This window comes from Gallus gallus, chromosome 5 (genome assembly GCF_016699485.2).
Source record: "Gallus gallus isolate bGalGal1 chromosome 5, bGalGal1.mat.broiler.GRCg7b, whole genome shotgun sequence".
Lineage (NCBI taxonomy): Eukaryota > Metazoa > Chordata > Aves > Galliformes > Phasianidae > Gallus > Gallus gallus.
In genome coordinates, this window is record NC_052536.1 from 2200058 (window position 1) to 2219347 (window position 19290).

The 19290-nt window shown below is 38.7% G+C and overlaps 1 protein-coding gene across 16 annotated transcripts in view; it reads left to right on the top strand.

Annotated features, from left to right (window-relative positions):
• NAV2 (neuron navigator 2) overlaps nucleotides 1-19290 on the top strand; it is a 306190-nt gene that overhangs the window by 282013 nt on the left and 4887 nt on the right. For 11 of the 16 annotated variants that reach the window (XM_015286245.4, XM_015286247.4, XM_046942189.1 and 8 more), the window contains 15 exons: nucleotides 303-386; nucleotides 954-1065; nucleotides 1694-1839; nucleotides 3805-3813; nucleotides 4189-4361; nucleotides 6308-6461; nucleotides 6994-7153; nucleotides 7628-7728; nucleotides 9405-9500; nucleotides 9896-10064; nucleotides 12066-12301; nucleotides 13424-13578; nucleotides 14061-14132; nucleotides 14554-14750; nucleotides 15178-15296. In XM_015286245.4, the coding sequence (XP_015141731.1) occupies nucleotides 303-386; nucleotides 954-1065; nucleotides 1694-1839; nucleotides 3805-3813; nucleotides 4189-4361; nucleotides 6308-6461; nucleotides 6994-7153; nucleotides 7628-7728; nucleotides 9405-9500; nucleotides 9896-10064; nucleotides 12066-12301; nucleotides 13424-13578; nucleotides 14061-14132; nucleotides 14554-14750; nucleotides 15178-15296 (1983 nt within the window). The remainder of the gene's footprint in view (nucleotides 1-302; nucleotides 387-953; nucleotides 1066-1693; nucleotides 1840-3804; nucleotides 3814-4188; nucleotides 4362-6307; nucleotides 6462-6993; nucleotides 7154-7627; nucleotides 7729-9404; nucleotides 9501-9895; nucleotides 10065-12065; nucleotides 12302-13423; nucleotides 13579-14060; nucleotides 14133-14553; nucleotides 14751-15177; nucleotides 15297-19290) is intronic. The other 5 variants (XM_015286248.4, XM_004941319.5, XM_040701519.2 and 2 more) reach the window with 1 other exon arrangement.

The following is a 19290-nucleotide window of genomic DNA, read 5'->3' on the forward strand; positions in this document are numbered from 1 at the left end:
TGATTTCACTTTATCACAGAATATAAACAGATTTAAACAACCCAGAAAAGTACATGAACTTGAATAGCTTGAGATAGGGCTCTGTAAAGGACCTTATCTCCCAGGGGCCAGAAGAGTTTTTTGGTATCAGATAGATCCTGGTAAACGTTTTCACAGTACATGCTCAAGCCATTTGACTCACTGCTGTTTTCTCTGTATCATCAATAGGACAAACAATGAAGTGCAGTAGGTGATGTGTTCCAATACCTGCACAAATATTGTTTGGGAGAGAACCAAGTGCTTCTGTGTTATTTAATTTTCAGGCCCACCTTGTGGCAGCATTTGAGCAGAGTCTGGGAAACATGACGATCAGACTGCAGAGCCTCACCATGACAGCTGAACAAAAGGCAAGTGGAGAAGTACAATCATAGAATCATAGAGCCAGTAAGGTTGGAAAGGACCTCCAAGATCATCCAGTCTAACTGTCCACCTATCACCAGTATTTCCCACTAAACCATGTCCCTCTATACAGCATCTAAACTCTGTTCACCCCACTCTCTGGGCCTGGCCATCCAGCCAGTTGTTTACCCAGCAAAGAGTGTACCTGTCCAAGCCGTGGGCTGCCAGCTTCTCCAAGAGAATACAATGGGAGATAGTGTCAAAGGCTTTGCAGATTAAATAAATTTCTTCCCAATGCATTCACACTTGTGTCCAAAAGAAGTGCAGTGTTTTCTTGGACAGTGGACGTGGATATAAATTTTTCCTCTATTACAGAGCACGTATATCTTTTGTATTAAAATAACAAAGCTATTTTGCATCCTCTTCAGGATGTGCTTCCCCAGGTGTATACCAAACTTCATTTTCCTTTCCTTGGACATATATATTCCAAAAATTCTGTCAAGTCCTAGTGCTTGGTGGTACAGCTAGGTACCATCTGCATTTTCTGACATATCACCACTGTTTCCTTTTCTAAGGACTCTGAACTGAATGAGCTAAGGAAGACTATTGAACTACTGAAGAAGCAAAATGCTGCTGCCCAGGCTGCCATTAATGGAGTCATCAACACACCTGAGCTCAACTGCAAAGGTGAGAAGCAAGCACTGTGTTTCATGACTCTGCAGTGCTTGTGGGATTTGAGTCCTCTTGGTAATATCTGATGCAGCTCTATCTGTCAGAGATCAGCTTCATGTCACGACCATGCTCTCCAGTTACTTGATTTTACACAGTGTGGGGATTCGGAACAGATATCTGTGTAAATAGTATGGTAAATTCTACAGAAATAAATGAATGTGTTAGAATTTGAGTGTGAGCTCACTGAATTTACTGTAAGCATTGAGTAACTCACCCATCTAGATGCTCATGTGAAACACCAAAGAACCCCTTTTCGGAATGGTCAAACACTTGACTTTATTTTCTTGGTGTTTTCTGTGATCTCCAATATGAAGTTAATGCAGTCTTGTTGTATCTGACTTCTGTTACTTATCCCAATTGTTTATGCTGGGATAAAATGCTGAAGGAGATGTTTGAGTGGTTTGGGTCTGAGATTTTAATCTCTTCATGAGAAATAAGGATTATGAGCACTGTGTTGAAATAAACAGAACCTCAGCTGGGGTTAGTGATTGCTTAAGTGCTGTTTTTTCTTTCAAACTCTTCATTTGAGATTAAATGATTAATACAAAATATCATATTGAACACCACCTCTGTTGCTGTGCAGGAACTGGAGCTGCTCAACCCACAGACTTGCGGATCCGAAGACAGCACTCTTCGGATAGCGTCTCCAGCATTAACAGTGCTACCAGCCACTCTAGCGTGGGAAGCAACATAGAGAGTGATTCAAAGAAAAAGAAGAGGAAGAACTGGGTGAGTGTCTGCTAATGGATCCTGTGTGGTTTATATAGAACTGTCAGAACATGCATGGTGAAATCTCACCATGCTCAGCTCCTCCCTCCCCACATGCAGCAGGTCAGCACAAGAACTAGGTGCTGTTTAAATCCTGCGTAAATACCCTTTGGAAGACTTAATTGAGTTGTAAGTGATGTATATGCTTGTGTTGACTCTGTGTAGGATTGAATTTTATGTTAACAGCCAAAAGGCTGGTTCTAAAGTAGAAAGAGCTGTCAAAAATCAGTCTGGCTAAAAGTAGTATGGTGTCCAACCCCTCAGGGAAAGCTCTACATTTGTCATTAAAATAGAACAAGTCCACAATGAGAGATTGTTTTTATATTTTTTTTCTTTTTGCCTTATAGGACTTTCTTCTTTTAAGTAAACATGTTAGACACTTTAAGAGCTCTATCTGGAATGTTACAGTGAATTTCTACACTAAAAAAATATCAAGTTTTCAGAAATTACTGTGATAAACATACATTATTCAGGATTTTGCAATACTTACTTTTCATTTCCCATTTTTCCTTCTTTGCTCATCTTGTACTGTGTACAAGGTACCATGTACTGGAGGAAAGGTACACTATATTAAGCTCCATTTTGAATTAGACCATAACTGCCTTAGTGACCTAGTCTGAATGTAGTTTGGACTAAAGTCCCTAGATCCCATACTGTAGCCAGTGAATCTTTCCACCCCTTCCCTCCCACTGAATTTAGATCTCCCTGGATCTTTGAGGATCTTTTCTTTAGAGCTGCAAAATGTGGCTTGAGCTGGGAAAGTCTTGATATATATTTGTACAGTATCCCCTTGGAAATGTTTATGAAACCTCTAGTACTTAAAGAAAGTACTTCTTGAGCAGACTCTTGTTTTTATTTCTCTTTTATCACAATTGCTTCATTTGAATATCTTGCTAGCTCCTCCGTAAATGTAGTATTGCTGCCTTCCTCCTAAAAGCACCGGTTAAACAGAAGTAATGTCATCTCCTTGTGCAGGGTTATGCATTAATTATAGAAGGGGTAAATTGCTGCATCTTCAAATTGTTGGCAACTCTTTTAGTTTTTGTGACAAACCTTCTCTAACCATTAAGCCTTAAATAAGGTAAAAACTTCTGAAATTTTTACTTTAGTTTCTATTCTTTGTCACTGTAATATAGTAGGTCTCTACATCAGTCTACACTTCTCATTTAACACACAACTATTTAAAGAAGTTTAAGGAAACATTATGAAGAAGACAGGACAGTGTTTTTATTGTATTAGATATGAGTGCATTGGTGTAAAATGAAGATTGGAAATAAAACCAGAAAATAGCGGTCTGACTTGTACTTAGTTAATTTCACAAACATTGATGTTGTTCTCTACCAAGAACTTTCTGTCACATATAGAAACAACATGGCTATCCACTCAGGGCTGAAACAAAAGATTTTCAGCATTTCTCATTAGTCTTTGGCTAATGTAAAAATAGCTTTCATCTCATATTTAGCAACACTATTTACAACATGTAATTTTGAGAAAGCTTTAGATGAATTGTTTGTGTTTTTTGGTAAATGCTAGGCACATTCAAAAAAAGATTAGTTGCACGTATGTAGAGGAGATTCAGTATTTTCAATATTTTCACTTGGTGGAATACCTGTTCCTTTCAGGAAAAGCAAAATATGAAAGTGGTTGTTAGCTAGAACGTTCTGTCTGAGCCAAGGAGAAAATACAGCTGAAGTTGCTAACGAGACTTGGATCTGATATCTTCTTCAAGTAATGCAAAAATGACTGTATGTTGTTTGAAGAGCCTGTTTTTAGAAAATACAGGGTTCCAGTTTTAAAGTAACTCTTATACTTTATTGGTCATGTTTGTATTAGAAATCCATAGCTTTCCTTATTACAGGCTTTATCTGTTAAAACTTGTCTTTTTTCCTTCCCTCCACTTCCTCTTGCTTGTGCTTCTTCCGGCAGGTCAATGAGGTAAGGAGGACTTACTTTAAACTATGAGATACAAAGCTAACCCATCCATTTACATGACTAACCATTTCAGCATCATTAACCTTGTCTGAGCCACATTATATTATAGCTGCAAGTTGTTACACCATTGCTCATTTCACTGAATGTAATTTGCTGTAAAAAATTAAAAATAGGAAGCACTGATATCCAGTCCTATTGACCTTATTAATCTCATAAAATAGTTAAGGAAAAAGGCTTTTTGATTCTCTTCTAGCTCTGTTAAAATCTGTGAGTAGGGCTTTATTGTTTGGAATACTTGCATGTTGGAGTTTTGCTCTGTGGCATTTCGTATGGCTGCATTCTTCATGGTGTGCCTACTGCTGTGGTCTTGTTTTTCAGTTACGCAGCTCCTTCAAGCAAGCTTTTGGTAAAAAGAAGTCTCCCAAGTCAGCATCTTCTCATTCGGATATTGAGGAGATGACAGATTCTTCATTACCTTCATCACCAAAGCTACCACACCATAACTCTACCGTTTCTACACCATTGCTGAGAGCTTCTCATTCCAATTCTCTGTAAGTGATCTTTATTTCTAATTTTTAAATGGAAAAATGGCTGGAAAGCATCTTAGTACACTGTTAAAGGAAAAGAGGAAAATCATGCTTTGGACAGGTCCAGTGTTTTATGTGCTAGTTCTATGGGACATCTATGGGCTGCTTTCCAGAAACAAACAATAGCAAAGTATATCTTACAACATCCTGTTCTGTTTGGTTCCTCTGAATGAGAATCTGCAAATCTGTAAAAGGACTACAAGAGTTTGACAGCTGTTCAGTTACATGCACTGCTAAAACCAGACCACAGCAGGAGACATAACGGGCCAAGCAGGGTAGTCCTGTACATCTCTGCTGGTCTGCTGCTACTGGTTGGCCCTACTCCTGAACAATATTTACTTTATCTCCCAGAGAGGGGCTGTGTTTGGCTAAGTGGATTTGATAAAGTCCTTAACCCTGTCATAATGTCAAAACAATGAGCAAAGAGCAAACATTTCAACTGGTATTTATTTTGAATGTTCTGTACCCTAAGGTACAGATCTTGTGGTAGCAAGCTATTTACATAGGCTCATCAATATCACCAAACCATACTCTCCTGTCTGTGTTTGTATGTGAATTAAATGTTGATTTTAAAGTCTGGACTTCTGCTCTATTGCTTAGCTAACTTTACATTCACAGAAAGGTCAGAGGCATTCTTGATGGTTCATTTGGGCCACCTATGAAATAAAGTTTAAAATGGCCACCCTGTGCTGTTTGTGAGTCTAAACTCACATTTAGAATGTGCTTAGAGAACTCTATAAAACAGATTTTGCATGTCTTCTATCAGTAGCTTCTTCACTTGAGCAGGGTAAGCAAATAGAGAAAGTTGTAAAGGCTGCATTGTAAAACATTTCAGATAGCTTTGCAGCCTTGTAGATGCCATAGAAAACGTCCAGCATGATTTCTGTTCCAGTGTATTTAGTATGCAGACTTGAAGTTTTGCCCGTTGCTTTCACGTGAAGAGGTGATAGAAAATAGCAGTAGTTTCCAGCCAAATGATAGTGATGAAATGCTAATATCAGAAGATAATCCCCCATGATTTTTTTAAAGCTTCTCCATTCTCTTGAATCTAACTCAGTGAGTTTCTGGTGACTACAGCAATTTGGGTTTTAGAACACTAAGGCCAGAAAATTGTTAAATGATGATCCCATCCATCGTCAGTCAAAATGCGGTATGCATACTTCTCATCTTGAAAAGAAAGCAGAAAGCCTAAACACAAGAAAAGGAGTAAATGTGTGAACTGAGGGAAGTATAGAGCAAAAGTAAAGCCTGTGCATTTCAGCATACCAGCTTTCTGGTGGAGAAAACATCTCTCATTAACGTGATTTAAGGAGACACACTGTAAGCAAAACATCCCTCAAAGCATGCAGCTGTGTAGCACATCTTTGTATACATTCACTTATGAATGTGCTGAAATGTTGTTACTCATCTAGATTTTTTGATTTTTTTTTCTTTTTTTTGGGGGGGGGGGGGTGGGAAGAGGGAATTGAAATGCCACCAAGAATGTTTTGAGTATGAGTGCTTTAAAGCAAATGGGAATTTATCATGCTTGAATAGGTGTAGAGTTCCAGAGCCCTCCAGAGTATTTCAGGGAACATTTAAAGCTCACACCTGGTGGGCTTTCAATCTTTCTGTAAAATCATCAATCTTCAGCCAACTGCTGCTACTACTTGCACCTGCACCTCCTTCATTTACTTAGATTTTGCCTTGAAAGTAGTTCTTTTATGGCAACTACCACAAATGAAATTTTGTTGGTCTCTTATGTTTCCATGACCTATGGTATCACTAATGAAATAAGCCCAAACTGTTATCTACTCCCTGTAGAATAAAAAGTGATATTTTTTTCCTCTTTTATTACTAAGTGCTGGTGAAGCACCACCTAAAAAGTAACATGTGTTATGGTTCAGTGTCTCCTTTTCATTCTTTCCCAGTATTTCTGAATGCACAGACAGTGAAGCTGAAACAGTCATGCAGTTACGCAATGAACTAAGAGACAAGGAGATGAAGTTGACTGACATTCGTCTAGAAGCCCTTAGCTCTGCTCATCAGCTTGACCAGCTTCGGGAGGCAATGAACAGAATGCAGGTAGGAAATGACCACCTCAGATATCACAGTGTATGTCGATGTGTTAAAAACTGGCCATCCCACCACACAATAAAAATCTGAAGGAAGGTAAATGTGAAGTTTTTGAATGCTTATTAAAAATTGTGTTTAGTTTTGTAATGGTGGTAAACTGGAGACCTTCATAAAAAAGCTTGAGCTCATGATTTCTCTCTCCCTGAGTGCTGCAGCATTTATCTGTTCCAACCCTAGAAGGCTATGGCGAAACCATTCCATTGGCCTCTTAAAAAATTCCCAAGCCGTCTGCCTTAAAGTAGCTGCACTTCAGTGCTTAGTGAATTCCCACATATATGTTTTCTAGAACACTTTGAAAAGTTTTATGGAAGGGATGTTATACTAATTAAAATCATTAATGTGTTACAGTAAATTAAAATAATGTGAAAATGACATTTCTACTAATCTTCTACTATTTCTACTATATCTTCTGAAGTTGCTTATCCAGCTCTTCTAAGAGTATTTTCACTATGCCTTCTAACTACTGATTTGTCTTTTCAAGAGTGAAATTGAGAAGTTAAAAGCAGAAAATGATCGACTGAAGTCTGAAAACCACAGCAGCTGTAGCAGGGCTCAGTCTCAGGCTTCCATTTCATCCTCTCCAAGACATTCAGTGGGTCTCTCTCAACACAGTTTGAACCTCACAGAGTCAACTAGTCTCGGTGAGTTTAATGAGAAGGATGGTGGGCAGGTTTTATCCTGCTCTTGGAAGAGTTTGGTTTGGTTAGCCATGGAAAAATGAAAGCATGAAAATTATTAACAGCTAAGGTGTGGAAATATGTCAGGAGCTGGCATAAAGCCTTCTTTTAAAATGTCATCGTAGGTTTGCTACACCCTAGACTGGAGTTGTCCAAATATGACCTCAGCTGCTGAGAGTTGCGTTCAGAAGCATTGAATGGGGGATATTTTGGAGGAAGGAAAATACAAAGTAACTAACTAATAATTTTCAATGACCATCTCTTTTTAAGAGCGATCTTGATATTTAGAAAGGAAATCAGTGAACCTGGTTCTCATCTTTTACCTCCAGGCACGAGAAGCTCAGATGTGTTTGACTACAGTAGAAATGTTAGCATAAAACAGAATAGCTTTCATTGTTAAGATACAGCTATGAAGCTTTTCATGTTTTCTCTTCACAGACATGCTGTTAGATGACACTGGTGATGGCTCTGCCCGGAAGGAAGGAGGCAGACATGTCAAAATAGTTGTCAGTTTTCAGGATGAAATGAAATGGAAGGAGGTAAGTTGTATTTTGTCCTGAGCTTTGACATGCAAGTGACTTTGCCTTTGAATTCTGTGCTAGGTTCTTATCTGGTTTGGAGGCTTCTATTGCAAAATGCTTTAAAAATGTGAAAAACTTAAAAAGATATCTTTAGCAAAATAGTTTACTGGAGTATCATTAGTGATAGACAAAGCACTTGAGCTCTCACTTCTGTAGAAATGCTGAAAGCAAACAATACCAGTTCAGGTTTTCTCATGGGACTCATCTGCAATGGCTTTCTATTTTACAGTTTCTCACTGGTACCATCAGCACTGGCTGTGAACCAGTGTCAGTTATGTAGGACTGTGAGGCCATATATCAGTGGTGGAGCTGATAATGTTACAAGTTAAGCTTTTCAGAATCTCTGAAAACCAGGTCAATTTTTCAGCTTCAGGGAGTAAGCAGGCTAATCTGCACATTGGGATGGTGTATATTTAAGACTGATACGTTAAAAGCTGCACAAAGCTCTTTGGCCTTTGTGTTATTTAAGCTTAAATAAAACATGAGCTAATAATGGAGATGATCTAGTGGAATTGCAGTGAAAAGCTAGAAGCAATGATAGGCCTCAAGAACTTGTTAGATCCAAACTGCGAGATCCATAACTTTGGTTCTAGTTGTCCTCTTTGTTACATTTATCACATTTTGAATCTGGTATCTCTCAGGTGTTCTTCATTCTGAAGTAATGTAAAAAATCTTAAATATGTTTACAAATATTGTCAAATTGCAGCCCACATCTTGTGTGTATTCATGCACAAATGTACTGCACAATCTTTACCAAGCAGTGGCATTACTATCTTGCATTGAGTACTTGTAAAAGTGCATAAGGTGTATGCACTTGTGCATGTTTCACAAATTATGGAATAATTTGATATCTTCTGTAAAAGAGGACAAACATTTGAATGAGCAGAAACAAAGTCAGCTCAGCTGATCGTTCCATTAAATACCAATTCTTCATCAATAAATTACAGCCCCAGGCAAGCACAGTAGCAGTAAAACAGTGTTGCTAATTCTCTTGGTCTCCACTGAGTACACTTTAGTAGTGGAAATGATTGACATTTTAGCTGAACATGGAGCCTTATGACAGAAATAGTTTTTCTTCAGTGAGTGTTTCATAGTGAGTGCAGCTATTAAGGAATAAAGAAAATGAGGTACGTTCTATTTTCTTTCTCTGCTGCAGAAATCAGAAGCAAAATGCTATAATATACTGAATGTTATGCACACATTATAGATATATTTAGAATGTCACTGAATTTCTGTGCACATGGCAGCATTTCTAGAAGTAAATCAGATAAATCTTGCAAATGCTACATTTTAGATTGTGAAATCATGGACAAATGCATGTTGTGAATGTCTGCCTAGAATTTTCCTACATGCTTTTTGATAAGCTGTAATCTTCCCAAGGGCTTTGGTGTTGTTTGTGGATTTATTAATAAATGCCTTTAACTTATCACTGGGTACCACTGAAGTATTCCCTAGATTTGAGCCTCCAACACCGTAAAAAACTTACAGGGGAAACAAGAATTTTATATGGTATTCAGATTTTACTGTGAGGTAAAGAACTAATATAACTACACCAAGATTTTAAGCTTAAACAGACTTGACTGACACCATTAGGATTTATTTATTAACTTAAATCCACATTTGTTTGCATTTAGGATTCAAGGCCGCGTACCTTCCTCATAGGTTGCATTGGAGTGAGCGGGAAGACCAAATGGGATGTTCTGGATGGTGTTGTTAGACGGCTGTTTAAGGTCAGTAAGCAACATTTGCTCTCTGCTTCAATTCTCTTATTAGTATTCGCACAGTATTTCACAACAGGAGATCTGTATGGAGGCTCACATGTATGTACTGGTGTGAGTTTGAGTGTATGTCCAAGCAGTGCTGAGTTGTACAAAGAGGTAGGTGATATATAACTTGAGACAAGTCTGCTAACTTTATTTTCCATAGTTTCCTCATATGTTAGATACATAGCAGTTACTTGCCTATTGGAGAATGCTTTATGTTTGAGGATTAGCTTGTTATTTTTAACAGGCTTTGGACAGCATCGAGCAGTATTTAACTCAGTGTGATTATTATTACAGCATAGAACCTACAGGCATAGCAATTTCAGTGTCTCGTAAATTTTCCCCTTCTTTTTTTACCGTAGGAGTACATCATTCACGTGGATCCAGTGAGTCAGCTGGGGCTGAATTCAGACAGTGTTCTGGGTTACAGCATTGGAGAGATCAAACGCACAAATAGTGCCGAGACACCTGAGCTGTTGCCCTGTGGCTATCTGGTTGGAGAAAACAATACTATTTCAGTTACCATCAAAGGTAATGCCGTTTGATCAGTGCATTGTAGTTCTTGGTAATTACAGTTTTATCAAAGCATAATGTGTCAAGAAATGCAGAGGAGCAGAAACGTTTTTATTGTCTTTATTTTTCTTGTCCTTTCCTTTTAATTACTCATCATTCTGTTTTCGTTTGATGAAGGCCACACTTGGAGTCTATAAAATTAGTAGATCTTCAGTCTGTAACAACAGAAATAATTCTACACTTAACAGCTTTCTCCAGACCCCTTAACTTGGTGCCTGAAGTTGTAGGCACCTCACACCACAGGCAACGTAGTGGAATTTTTTCAGCAGCGAAGCACACTTTGAAATGGCTAAAGCCTCAGAATCAGTCAGCTCTTTGTAACAGACGTACTTGGCATTTCCTTAACGCAGAGTAAAAAGAACAATTTAACTTGCTTGATTCATCTCACTTCATTGTCCCTCCTTCAGAGCCAACAGGGAGAGAACGTGGAATTTATAATTTATTTAACCCTGGATCTTTGGAAGCAAGTTTTTCAAAATGCATTGTTTTCAAAATCCTCATCAGTTTGATTGATCATGTCATGCTGATAAGAATTTAATGTCTGTGATACTGGATTTCTCGGGGAACTTTTTTGTACGAAAACTATCTTATGGATCTGGGGTTGAGGAAGAGTCCCCAATCACTGCAGTCTATCACCTTGCTCGCAGTACTTGTGAATGTTGCCAAACACTACAGTTCAACTTCAAAGTCTGACTGCACATTCAAAGGTGTTTCCATTTATGAGTATTGGTGCAAAAAATCGTTTCCTTGTGTTAAAAATTGGCAATCAGGAAGACAAAGTATGTCATGAGATATCTCAGTTTACTGAGAGCCCCAGATATTCTTCTTACTTAGATTACATTGTCCAAGATTATAAGTGAAAGTGAACAAGAGAAATCCTGTTCAAGGACTGCCATACCTATGAAGTTGAAGTCTAGTCTTATGCTTAACTTGCAGTGGCTTGACTTGTACATTAAAGGTTCATACATGATAACGTTTTTCAATAGGATATGAATGTATTTAATCAATTTATGGGAAACCAGTTACTCACATACACCTTCGAGATATAAAGCTGCCTATATAAATATTTAATATTCCAAGTAACCATCGAGATGCAAACATTTCTCTGTCTGATCTGCCAACTTCCCTTTCTTTTGTTTATTTTGAAGCACTGTGTGTTTTGTCTGAGCCAATTCTGCCTGAAGTGATTGCTGACATAGCATAAATGCTTATCGGTAGGAGTTTTATGTTGGAAGAGATAGCTATCAGCAGACAGAGAAGGAGTTTAATTAGAAGTGTTTGGGAAATCAGGGGGAGTTGATGATAGCTGTTTTTTTTGTTTAGTGATTCAAAAGTAAACAGGTAAATTCTGGATGAATGTGTGCTGCACGTGACAAAATACTGTAAAACAGATGGCTCACGTGTGAAAGATGTAGCCTGGAAATCATTGCATGGCAAAATTTCATAGAATCATAGAATGGCTTGGGTTAGAAGGGACCCCAAGGATCACCAAGTTCCAACCCCCCTGCTGCAGTCAGGGCTGCCAACCTCCACATTTAATACTAGACCAGGCTGCCAAGGGCCCCATCCAGCCTGCCCTTGAACACCTCCATGGACGGGGCATCCACAGCCTCACTGGGCAGCCTGTTCCAGCACCTCACCACTCTCTTGGTAAAATACTTTCCCTTGATATGCAACGTAAATCTTCCCTCCAAGAACACAGTGAGACACAGTGGAGTGCTTTGAAAACTGGGACAGCTGAAGGAAAATCCAGGTGAAGCTGGCAGCTCACTTCTGCACATTTTTATATGTGCTGTTCCCTGTTGTGAGAGATAGCGGAGAGGGGAAAGGGTTTCCCTCTGAAATAATGATTGCTTGGTCAGGTTGGATCTACAACAACAACAAAAAGATTAGAACAATGCAGGTAATCTGGATACAAAATAGAAATTCCTACAAATGCCATATCTGTTACTGTTGCAGGTATCTGTGAAAACAGCTTGGACTGCCTGGTGTTTGAATCACTGATCCCAAAGCCCATACTGCAGCGCTACATCTCTCTCCTGATGGAACACCGGCGGATTATCTTGTCTGGCCCCAGTGGCACTGGTAAAACATACCTAGCAAACCGGCTCTCTGAGTATATGGTCCTGCGGGAGGGCAGGGAGCTGGCTGACGGAATTATTGCAACCTTCAACGTGGACCATAAGTCCAGTAAGGTGAGGACACAGAAATCACTGCTTGTGCAATGCCATTATCCCAAAAGGAGCAATAGTGATGGTTTTAAGGTCTGAGCTGTGGGTTCAACCAATGATGGGTGTGAAATAGCAGGCTTCCAGGTGTGTATTTGAACACTGAAAAGCGTTAGGATTTTCAGGTGGCCTGAGGGCTTCTGTGGAAGTTAAACGCCTGCATAAAATTCTTAGCAACTTAAGAAATCCCTATTGCAAGTGAACATTTTTCTCAAAAAACGTAAAATGCATTTCCAGGCTGTCAGAATTCCTGCAGCTGCAGGTATCAGCAGTGGTAATCTGCATATGTTGCCTCTGTAGTTACTGTTGTACAGACACATTCCTGAGCTCGTAAGGCATGTCTCTGTTTTTATGTGCTTTTGGTTTTGCCAAATATACCTTCAGTGAATGTCTAGGTTAAAAAATAATAATAATAAAAAAGCAGCATGTTTGATGGCCGTAGGCAAATCTTGCTCAGGGAAAAGGGATAGTCGAGAGTGTGGTTGTGGGCCACGGGTTTAATTTGAGATTCACTATGTAGTTAGTGCTTTAAAGATGGTGAGATCATTTCAGCTACACCCAGTCACCCTGCAGTAGCACTCTGAGCTCATCATTCTTACTGAAAGCATCTAAATTTGGCCTCTACTGGGGAGTACATTATACCAGATAGATTTGGTCTGGTTTGTTTTGGTATAAGCATGGTTGCAAGACCAGAGAACAAACCTAGCTGGAATGAAAGTGCCTGTCTTGCTTGGTGTATAGAGATTTCAGTACATTCCTGACGACATAAAATGCATTTCAGTCTTCTAAATGTCACATCAGGACAGCAGAAATTAGAAAAAAAAAATTAAAAAAGTAAATGAAAAGACAAAATCTTAACCCCACCAGGTCTTTATCTCATACATATCTCTGGATGTTCAGCATAACCTAAGAAAGAGAAGGAAAACCAGATTTTTTCTGCTTCCTCATGGAAAATGTGCAAGAGACAGCAGTCTCTTGCTTTAGATTTTTTGGCAACATTACTGGCTAATTTATCTTAACTGTTTTTTCAAGACATATGGTGAAATCTCTGTTCTTGTTTGGTTTTTGTTTTCAATGTGTGCTTTGCAGGAACTTCGCCAATACCTGTCCAACCTAGCAGACCAATGTAATAGTGAAAATAATGCTGTAGATATGCCTCTTGTAATTATTTTGGACAACTTGCATCATGTTAGCTCCCTAGGAGAGATCTTCAATGGACTTCTAAATTGCAAGTACCACAAATGGTAAGGAGATCTTAGAACACATTCCACATCCCAGTAATGCAGTCCAAGAACAACATTCCTAAGTATGACCTGAAAGAGGAAGTCTAGACTGATCTGGTAAAGAGGGCTAGGATGGCCAGGCCATTCGTATTATGGACAGCACTTCAGAGATATTCTCTTCATTAAATAATCAGTTCTTTTATAATCAGTAATTAAAACATAGTAGAGGGTTTGGGTAACTTGCATTCATTTAATTCAATAGATCTTCAATACTAAAAACCATTTTTAGTGGAAGATGCTGCTCCAAAACTTCCGTTTTGCTGTCAGAATTTGATGTTCTCATAAGCTATTGAGAATCTGGTTGTAAGTACAAAGTCTTTTTTGACTCACACACACAAAAAAAGGTTTGAATAACCCCTTTAATGTTAAGATCTCACTACAGTTACTTACTTAGTTCACAAGTTTGATTTACTTTTGTTTTTCTTGTTTGTTTTTATTAACAGTCCGTATATTATTGGCACAATGAACCAAGCCACCTCCTCAACACCAAATCTTCAACTTCACCATAATTTCAGGTACTGTTTATTCATGTTTCTCATTTCTGGCTGCGGGTTCACAGAGGAGTAATGGCTGCTGAGTCATCTGAAGTTGTTCTTCTCAGCTGAAATAGGAGATATAAGGTTGAGGGACATGGTTTAGCGAGAACCATTGGTGAAGGGCTAATGGTTGGACTGGATGATCCTGTGGGTCTTTTCCAACCTTAGCGATTCTATGATTCTATGATTCTATGAATGAGACATAAGTTGAAACAAAGCACAAGTATTTCATCTCATGAATTCACCATTTGAAAGTAATTTTTGGTAAGAGTAAAGATTATTGGGATAGGCTATTTTGATTGTGATAATAACCAAAAACAATATGAAAAATGTCTCCCAGAATAGTTTTGTTCTCTAGCATTAAAGAATAACGATGGACATTTTTCCTGTTCTGCCACAGATGGGTGCTATGTGCTAACCACACTGAGCCAGTCAAGGGCTTTCTTGGCCGTTTCCTGAGAAGAAAACTGATTGAAACAGAGATCAGTGGCAGAATGAGAAATGCAGAGCTGGTTAAAATTATTGATTGGATTCCAAAGGTCTGGCAACATCTGAACAAGTTCTTGGAGGCTCATAGCTCCTCTGATGTTACTATTGGTAAGTGTTCTTCCCAATCTGGCAAGAGTTGCATTTCCAGACATACATCAATGTGTATGTTTTATTTCCTTGTGCATCAGGTATAATATACCTTGTATATTTCTTTGTACTACATGGGGTAAAATGTTTTCTTAAAAACCCTGCTTTTGGACTGTAGCATATTCTCAGACAAATGGTACAAGACCTCCCAAGTCCTTGATGCAAAATGTGTTATGAAATGCAGCTAACTGGTTTTTCCTTGAAAGCTTTAGACTTTCGAGTTGTTTCAGGGGATTTTTGAACTCTGAAGGAAGAGCGCTTCACCTGATTGCTACGTTTGTTTTCCAATACTTGCCTTCTTTCTCTAAAGAACTGAAAATTGTTGTTTGATCCTATTTTGATTCATGTCACAATGATTTGAGTATAATATCTGAATTTCCCTTTCCAGGTCCACGGCTCTTCCTCTCTTGTCCAATAGATGTAGATGGTTCAAGAGTTTGGTTTACTGACTTGTGGAACTACTCCATCATCCCATACCTTCTGGAGGCAGTTAGAGAAGGGCTTCAGGTAAGCCAACAGAAATGAAAACTCATCAGTCTTGAGTAACATCTATGCAGAGGGCAACACAGCATCAGATGAAACTGAATAACAACAAAGTTTTGTGTGGATATAACTTTGCACACTAAATACCTGCACATCAGTCAAAACATAGTCCAAGTTGTTATTAACTTCAGGGAGAACTATTCTCTTCGCTGTGCAAACCATCTTGGAGTAAGGAGTGGAAGCACAGAAGCTGCAGACCGATTTTTTTTAACAGAGGTTAAATGCTAAACAATTGATGTTTTCAGTGGCAGTTAGACATACAATGCCTTTCAGTAATCTGTTCCAGGAGCGCACCTTGAAACTGTACCGTGCATTGGAAAAGTATTTTTGTGGTCATTTAGCTATGTAGGATTCTCCTTTGCGAATGAAAGCAAATCTTTCAGCTGGGGAGGAGCAATGCTGCATGTGTCGAGAAACATCTAAATGCCTGATGGGATCAATATCAGTGAAATATTGATTATTTCTCAATCTTTTCGAGTAGATCTCTTCATAATTCTTTCAGAGCCTGTAGTGAATTCATCACTTGATTGTCTGTTCTTTGTATATCATTCATACACTCTAGCAATTTGGATAGTTTGGGGCATTGTCATACGATTCTTAGCATCTCTGTGACTATGGAGCATGTTGGAATCAGGAGGAAGGCTTAACAGAGGTTTGCTATGGACTTACTTGCCAAGCAACTATGGAAAGAATGAGCTTTTTGGTTCTTCAGTTCTCAGAATAAAAATAGCAGCACGTAATTTAAAAGGTCGTTGTGGAGACAGCAAAACCAAATACCAGTAAATTCTGGGTATTGCATACATGAAAGTAGTTATTTTTAATAAAGCTTTTTTCTGTGAGAAAACTCCCTGTATTTTTGTAACATAAAGACCCAGGACAAATGAAACCTGAAGCTTTGCCCTGGCAGCATCTGTTAGTGGACAGGCTCATTTTAAAATGACTTGTTTTGCAGTGGAGCAAAATGCGAGATCACACATGCAGAAACAGAAAGCTGGGTCACAACAAGAGTGTAGAAGGTTAGCAAAGGACTGAAGGTAGATGGGAATTGTAAAGTGTGGTAATGTATTGGGAGCTTATGTTTTGATGAAAGGACAGATGCCATTGTAGGGGCATAACCTATAATCTGATAGTGCTTCTGTGCGTAAGAAGACACATTAGAAAAGTGAAAGATGTTCAGAAAAGAGCAGAAGGTATCATTTAGGGTACAGAAAGCATTGTACACTGAGAGAGATGAGCAGCTCAGGCCGGTCTGAGGAAGCTTAGTGGATGTTCAACAGGTTTGGACTAGAAAAATTCAAACTGTGAGCAAGACACAGCTTGTTATTAGTAAGACCAATTCACAGCTACAGTATTTTACTGCGAAAGTATCAGGTTCTCCATCACATATATATATGTATATATATTTCTGGCTGAAATCTTTCTGAAACATGAAATAACTCCAAGAAGTGGAGAAGCAGTTGTGTCTAAGGTTTTTATATGGTCCAGTTAAGAAGCACATTTTGCTGTCTCTGCAGTGGATATTTGTATATGTTAACAGAGGGAGTGAGAGAAGACAGCTTTGTCATAGAAAACTTGAGTCTTACTCATGGCTCCTCACAGCTTCTATGTGCATGAATTCTTCAATATGTGTTTTGGTCAGAATTTTGGCAAACACAGTTTGCCATTGGAATTGTGACAGGGCCTGGTGTAAGGAACTTTGATGTAAGGATCATAATTGATGTTTAGAATGCACACGGGGGAACTTAGCTGGAAATAGAGCAGAAGGTGACACAAAGTATTTTACATAAAACTTCCTATAACAGGGTCTCTGTATAAAAGTAATAGTAGCTGATAATCTTTTTGACCTAAAATATATGAAAAGGGCAAATGTAATGATTTTGTTTCCTCTTGAGATGAAAAAAAACTGGTGTCTACAGAGATACTTGGGCTTGTCGTAGTGTTATGAAGCTCTCCATATCAGCTGATCAGTAGGTATGGAAAATAATGATGAGAAAGCACCACAGTTAATAAAACCCTCCTTGCCCTCCCTTGTTTTGCCAGCTATCTTCATCTTTCTTTAGGTGATCTGAATGGCTTGCATTCTAAGTGTAGTAAGGACTTCAGTTCCTCTCTTTTTGCTTCAGATTCTTTATCTGCTTCAATCCAATTTCCCCAAATTGCACAAATTCATTTCATTTAAATTACTTCTTCATTTACTCTGGAATTTCTCTTTTGTTGAGTCTGTGGGTAAGAATAGAACTCGCATAGTCAAAGAGCAGCCAGAGCCCTACTAATTAACAAGCTAATGCTAGAAATGTGTGTTCCATTTTGGGCTATTTTCTGTCCCCCGCACCCACAAAAGCTCCTTTGAGAACACATCCTCTCATATGAAATCGCCTGCCAAAAAGGAAGGGTGGACTGCTGATTTCACTCTGATCTCTCTGGACCTAAACTGAACTATTTGTATGTTTCTGTTTCTCATTTAGAGAACTATTTTGGGTCAAGAACAAGTGAGCCAAAGGGATCCTTACAATAATTGCTCCCATTGGAGCTGTTGAAGTTTTGGTTCCTCACAACAGTGATGTGAAAATTACAGGGTTATTAAAAAAAAAAAAAAAAACCCTCACCCTTGTTCTTCCTGCTCAGTCTGTTGATATGGAATGCAGCACCAAGAAAAAGAAGGCCCAAAGTTTCTGTGGCTTCTTGACGTGATTGCTCATACTCCAGTGATTTCCTCTGGTGCTTTATGAACCAACCTGTTAGATTTCTACTCCTTAATGGCATGTTCTCTCTCTAGGAGGCACTCATGTGAAAGGCCTAGAACTGGGTGCTGTGGAAGGTAATAGTGAGCTGGTATCTCAGTAGATCTGTGATGATTTCATGTACTGCAATGGAAATTTCACTTACCATCTCATTCTCAGGAGTGAGTTAGGAACTACATGGACCTTCTGGGCAGTAAGGATTTAACAAATACAAAATTCTCTGCACTTACCAACAATCATGTCTTCCTGTAAATTCGAGAACAAGATAAAGTAATAGATCTGGTTAATCACAGCTTGAAGACATTATGCTGGGAAAACAACACAGTGCAGATAAAGGATTGAGCATGATTTGTTTGTAAGATTGCCTAGCACCACCTGCTGGGCTCTCCCTGGTGCAGTGCTGCTCCAGAATATACTTAATACTTTGCCACTTACAGCCATGTGAGGAACAGCTCTAGAAAGCTCCAAAGTTTGCCCTAACTATTCCTGTTTGGCAACAGAGAGGATGATAAAATTTGGATTGTGGGAAAGAAGTAGTGATGAGGAAAAGGAGATAGTCTTACATCCATCAAAGAGCTGGCAAATTCCTTTCCTACACTGGTGCTTTTATCCCCCTGTGCATTTTATAGGAAACTGAGAGGTCTCCGAATTCAAGTGACAAAATGCCAGTAATGGACTCCAGTTGCGGAAGGATGGTTAGGCCAGAAATGCATAAGGCAGAAGTTAAAAAGTTTAAAGTCACTTCAAGTTGTACTTATATTTTTTAAAGTAATATGACATTCAAAGGAATTTATTGTCTATTTAAGGCAAACAACGTAACAAGAAGGATATGTAGGGATTCAGTAACACAATCTGTTGGAAACAGAAAAAGGTTTTGAGACAGCATACTTACTTGAAATGGGAACACATAGCCAAATTCTGCTGGCACATTTTCTTGGTTGAGTACAAAGAAATTCCCTTGGCTTGAAAACTTTGCTTTGACATCCATCCATCACTATTGCTCGATAACAGGTATCATGTTTCCTCCTGTGCATTCTTGTAGCTGCAGTTTCACAGCAACGGTGGACAGATAAGCTAGCTGTTGTTGTGAACTGAATGTGAATGTTAACAGTCTGTCCTCTGTATTTACTTTGAGTTTAAGGGAAAAGAAAAAAAGGAAAAAATTTAAAAATGCCCACCTTTCTGAATGGAAGTTATTTTTACATCTCCCTTTCTTC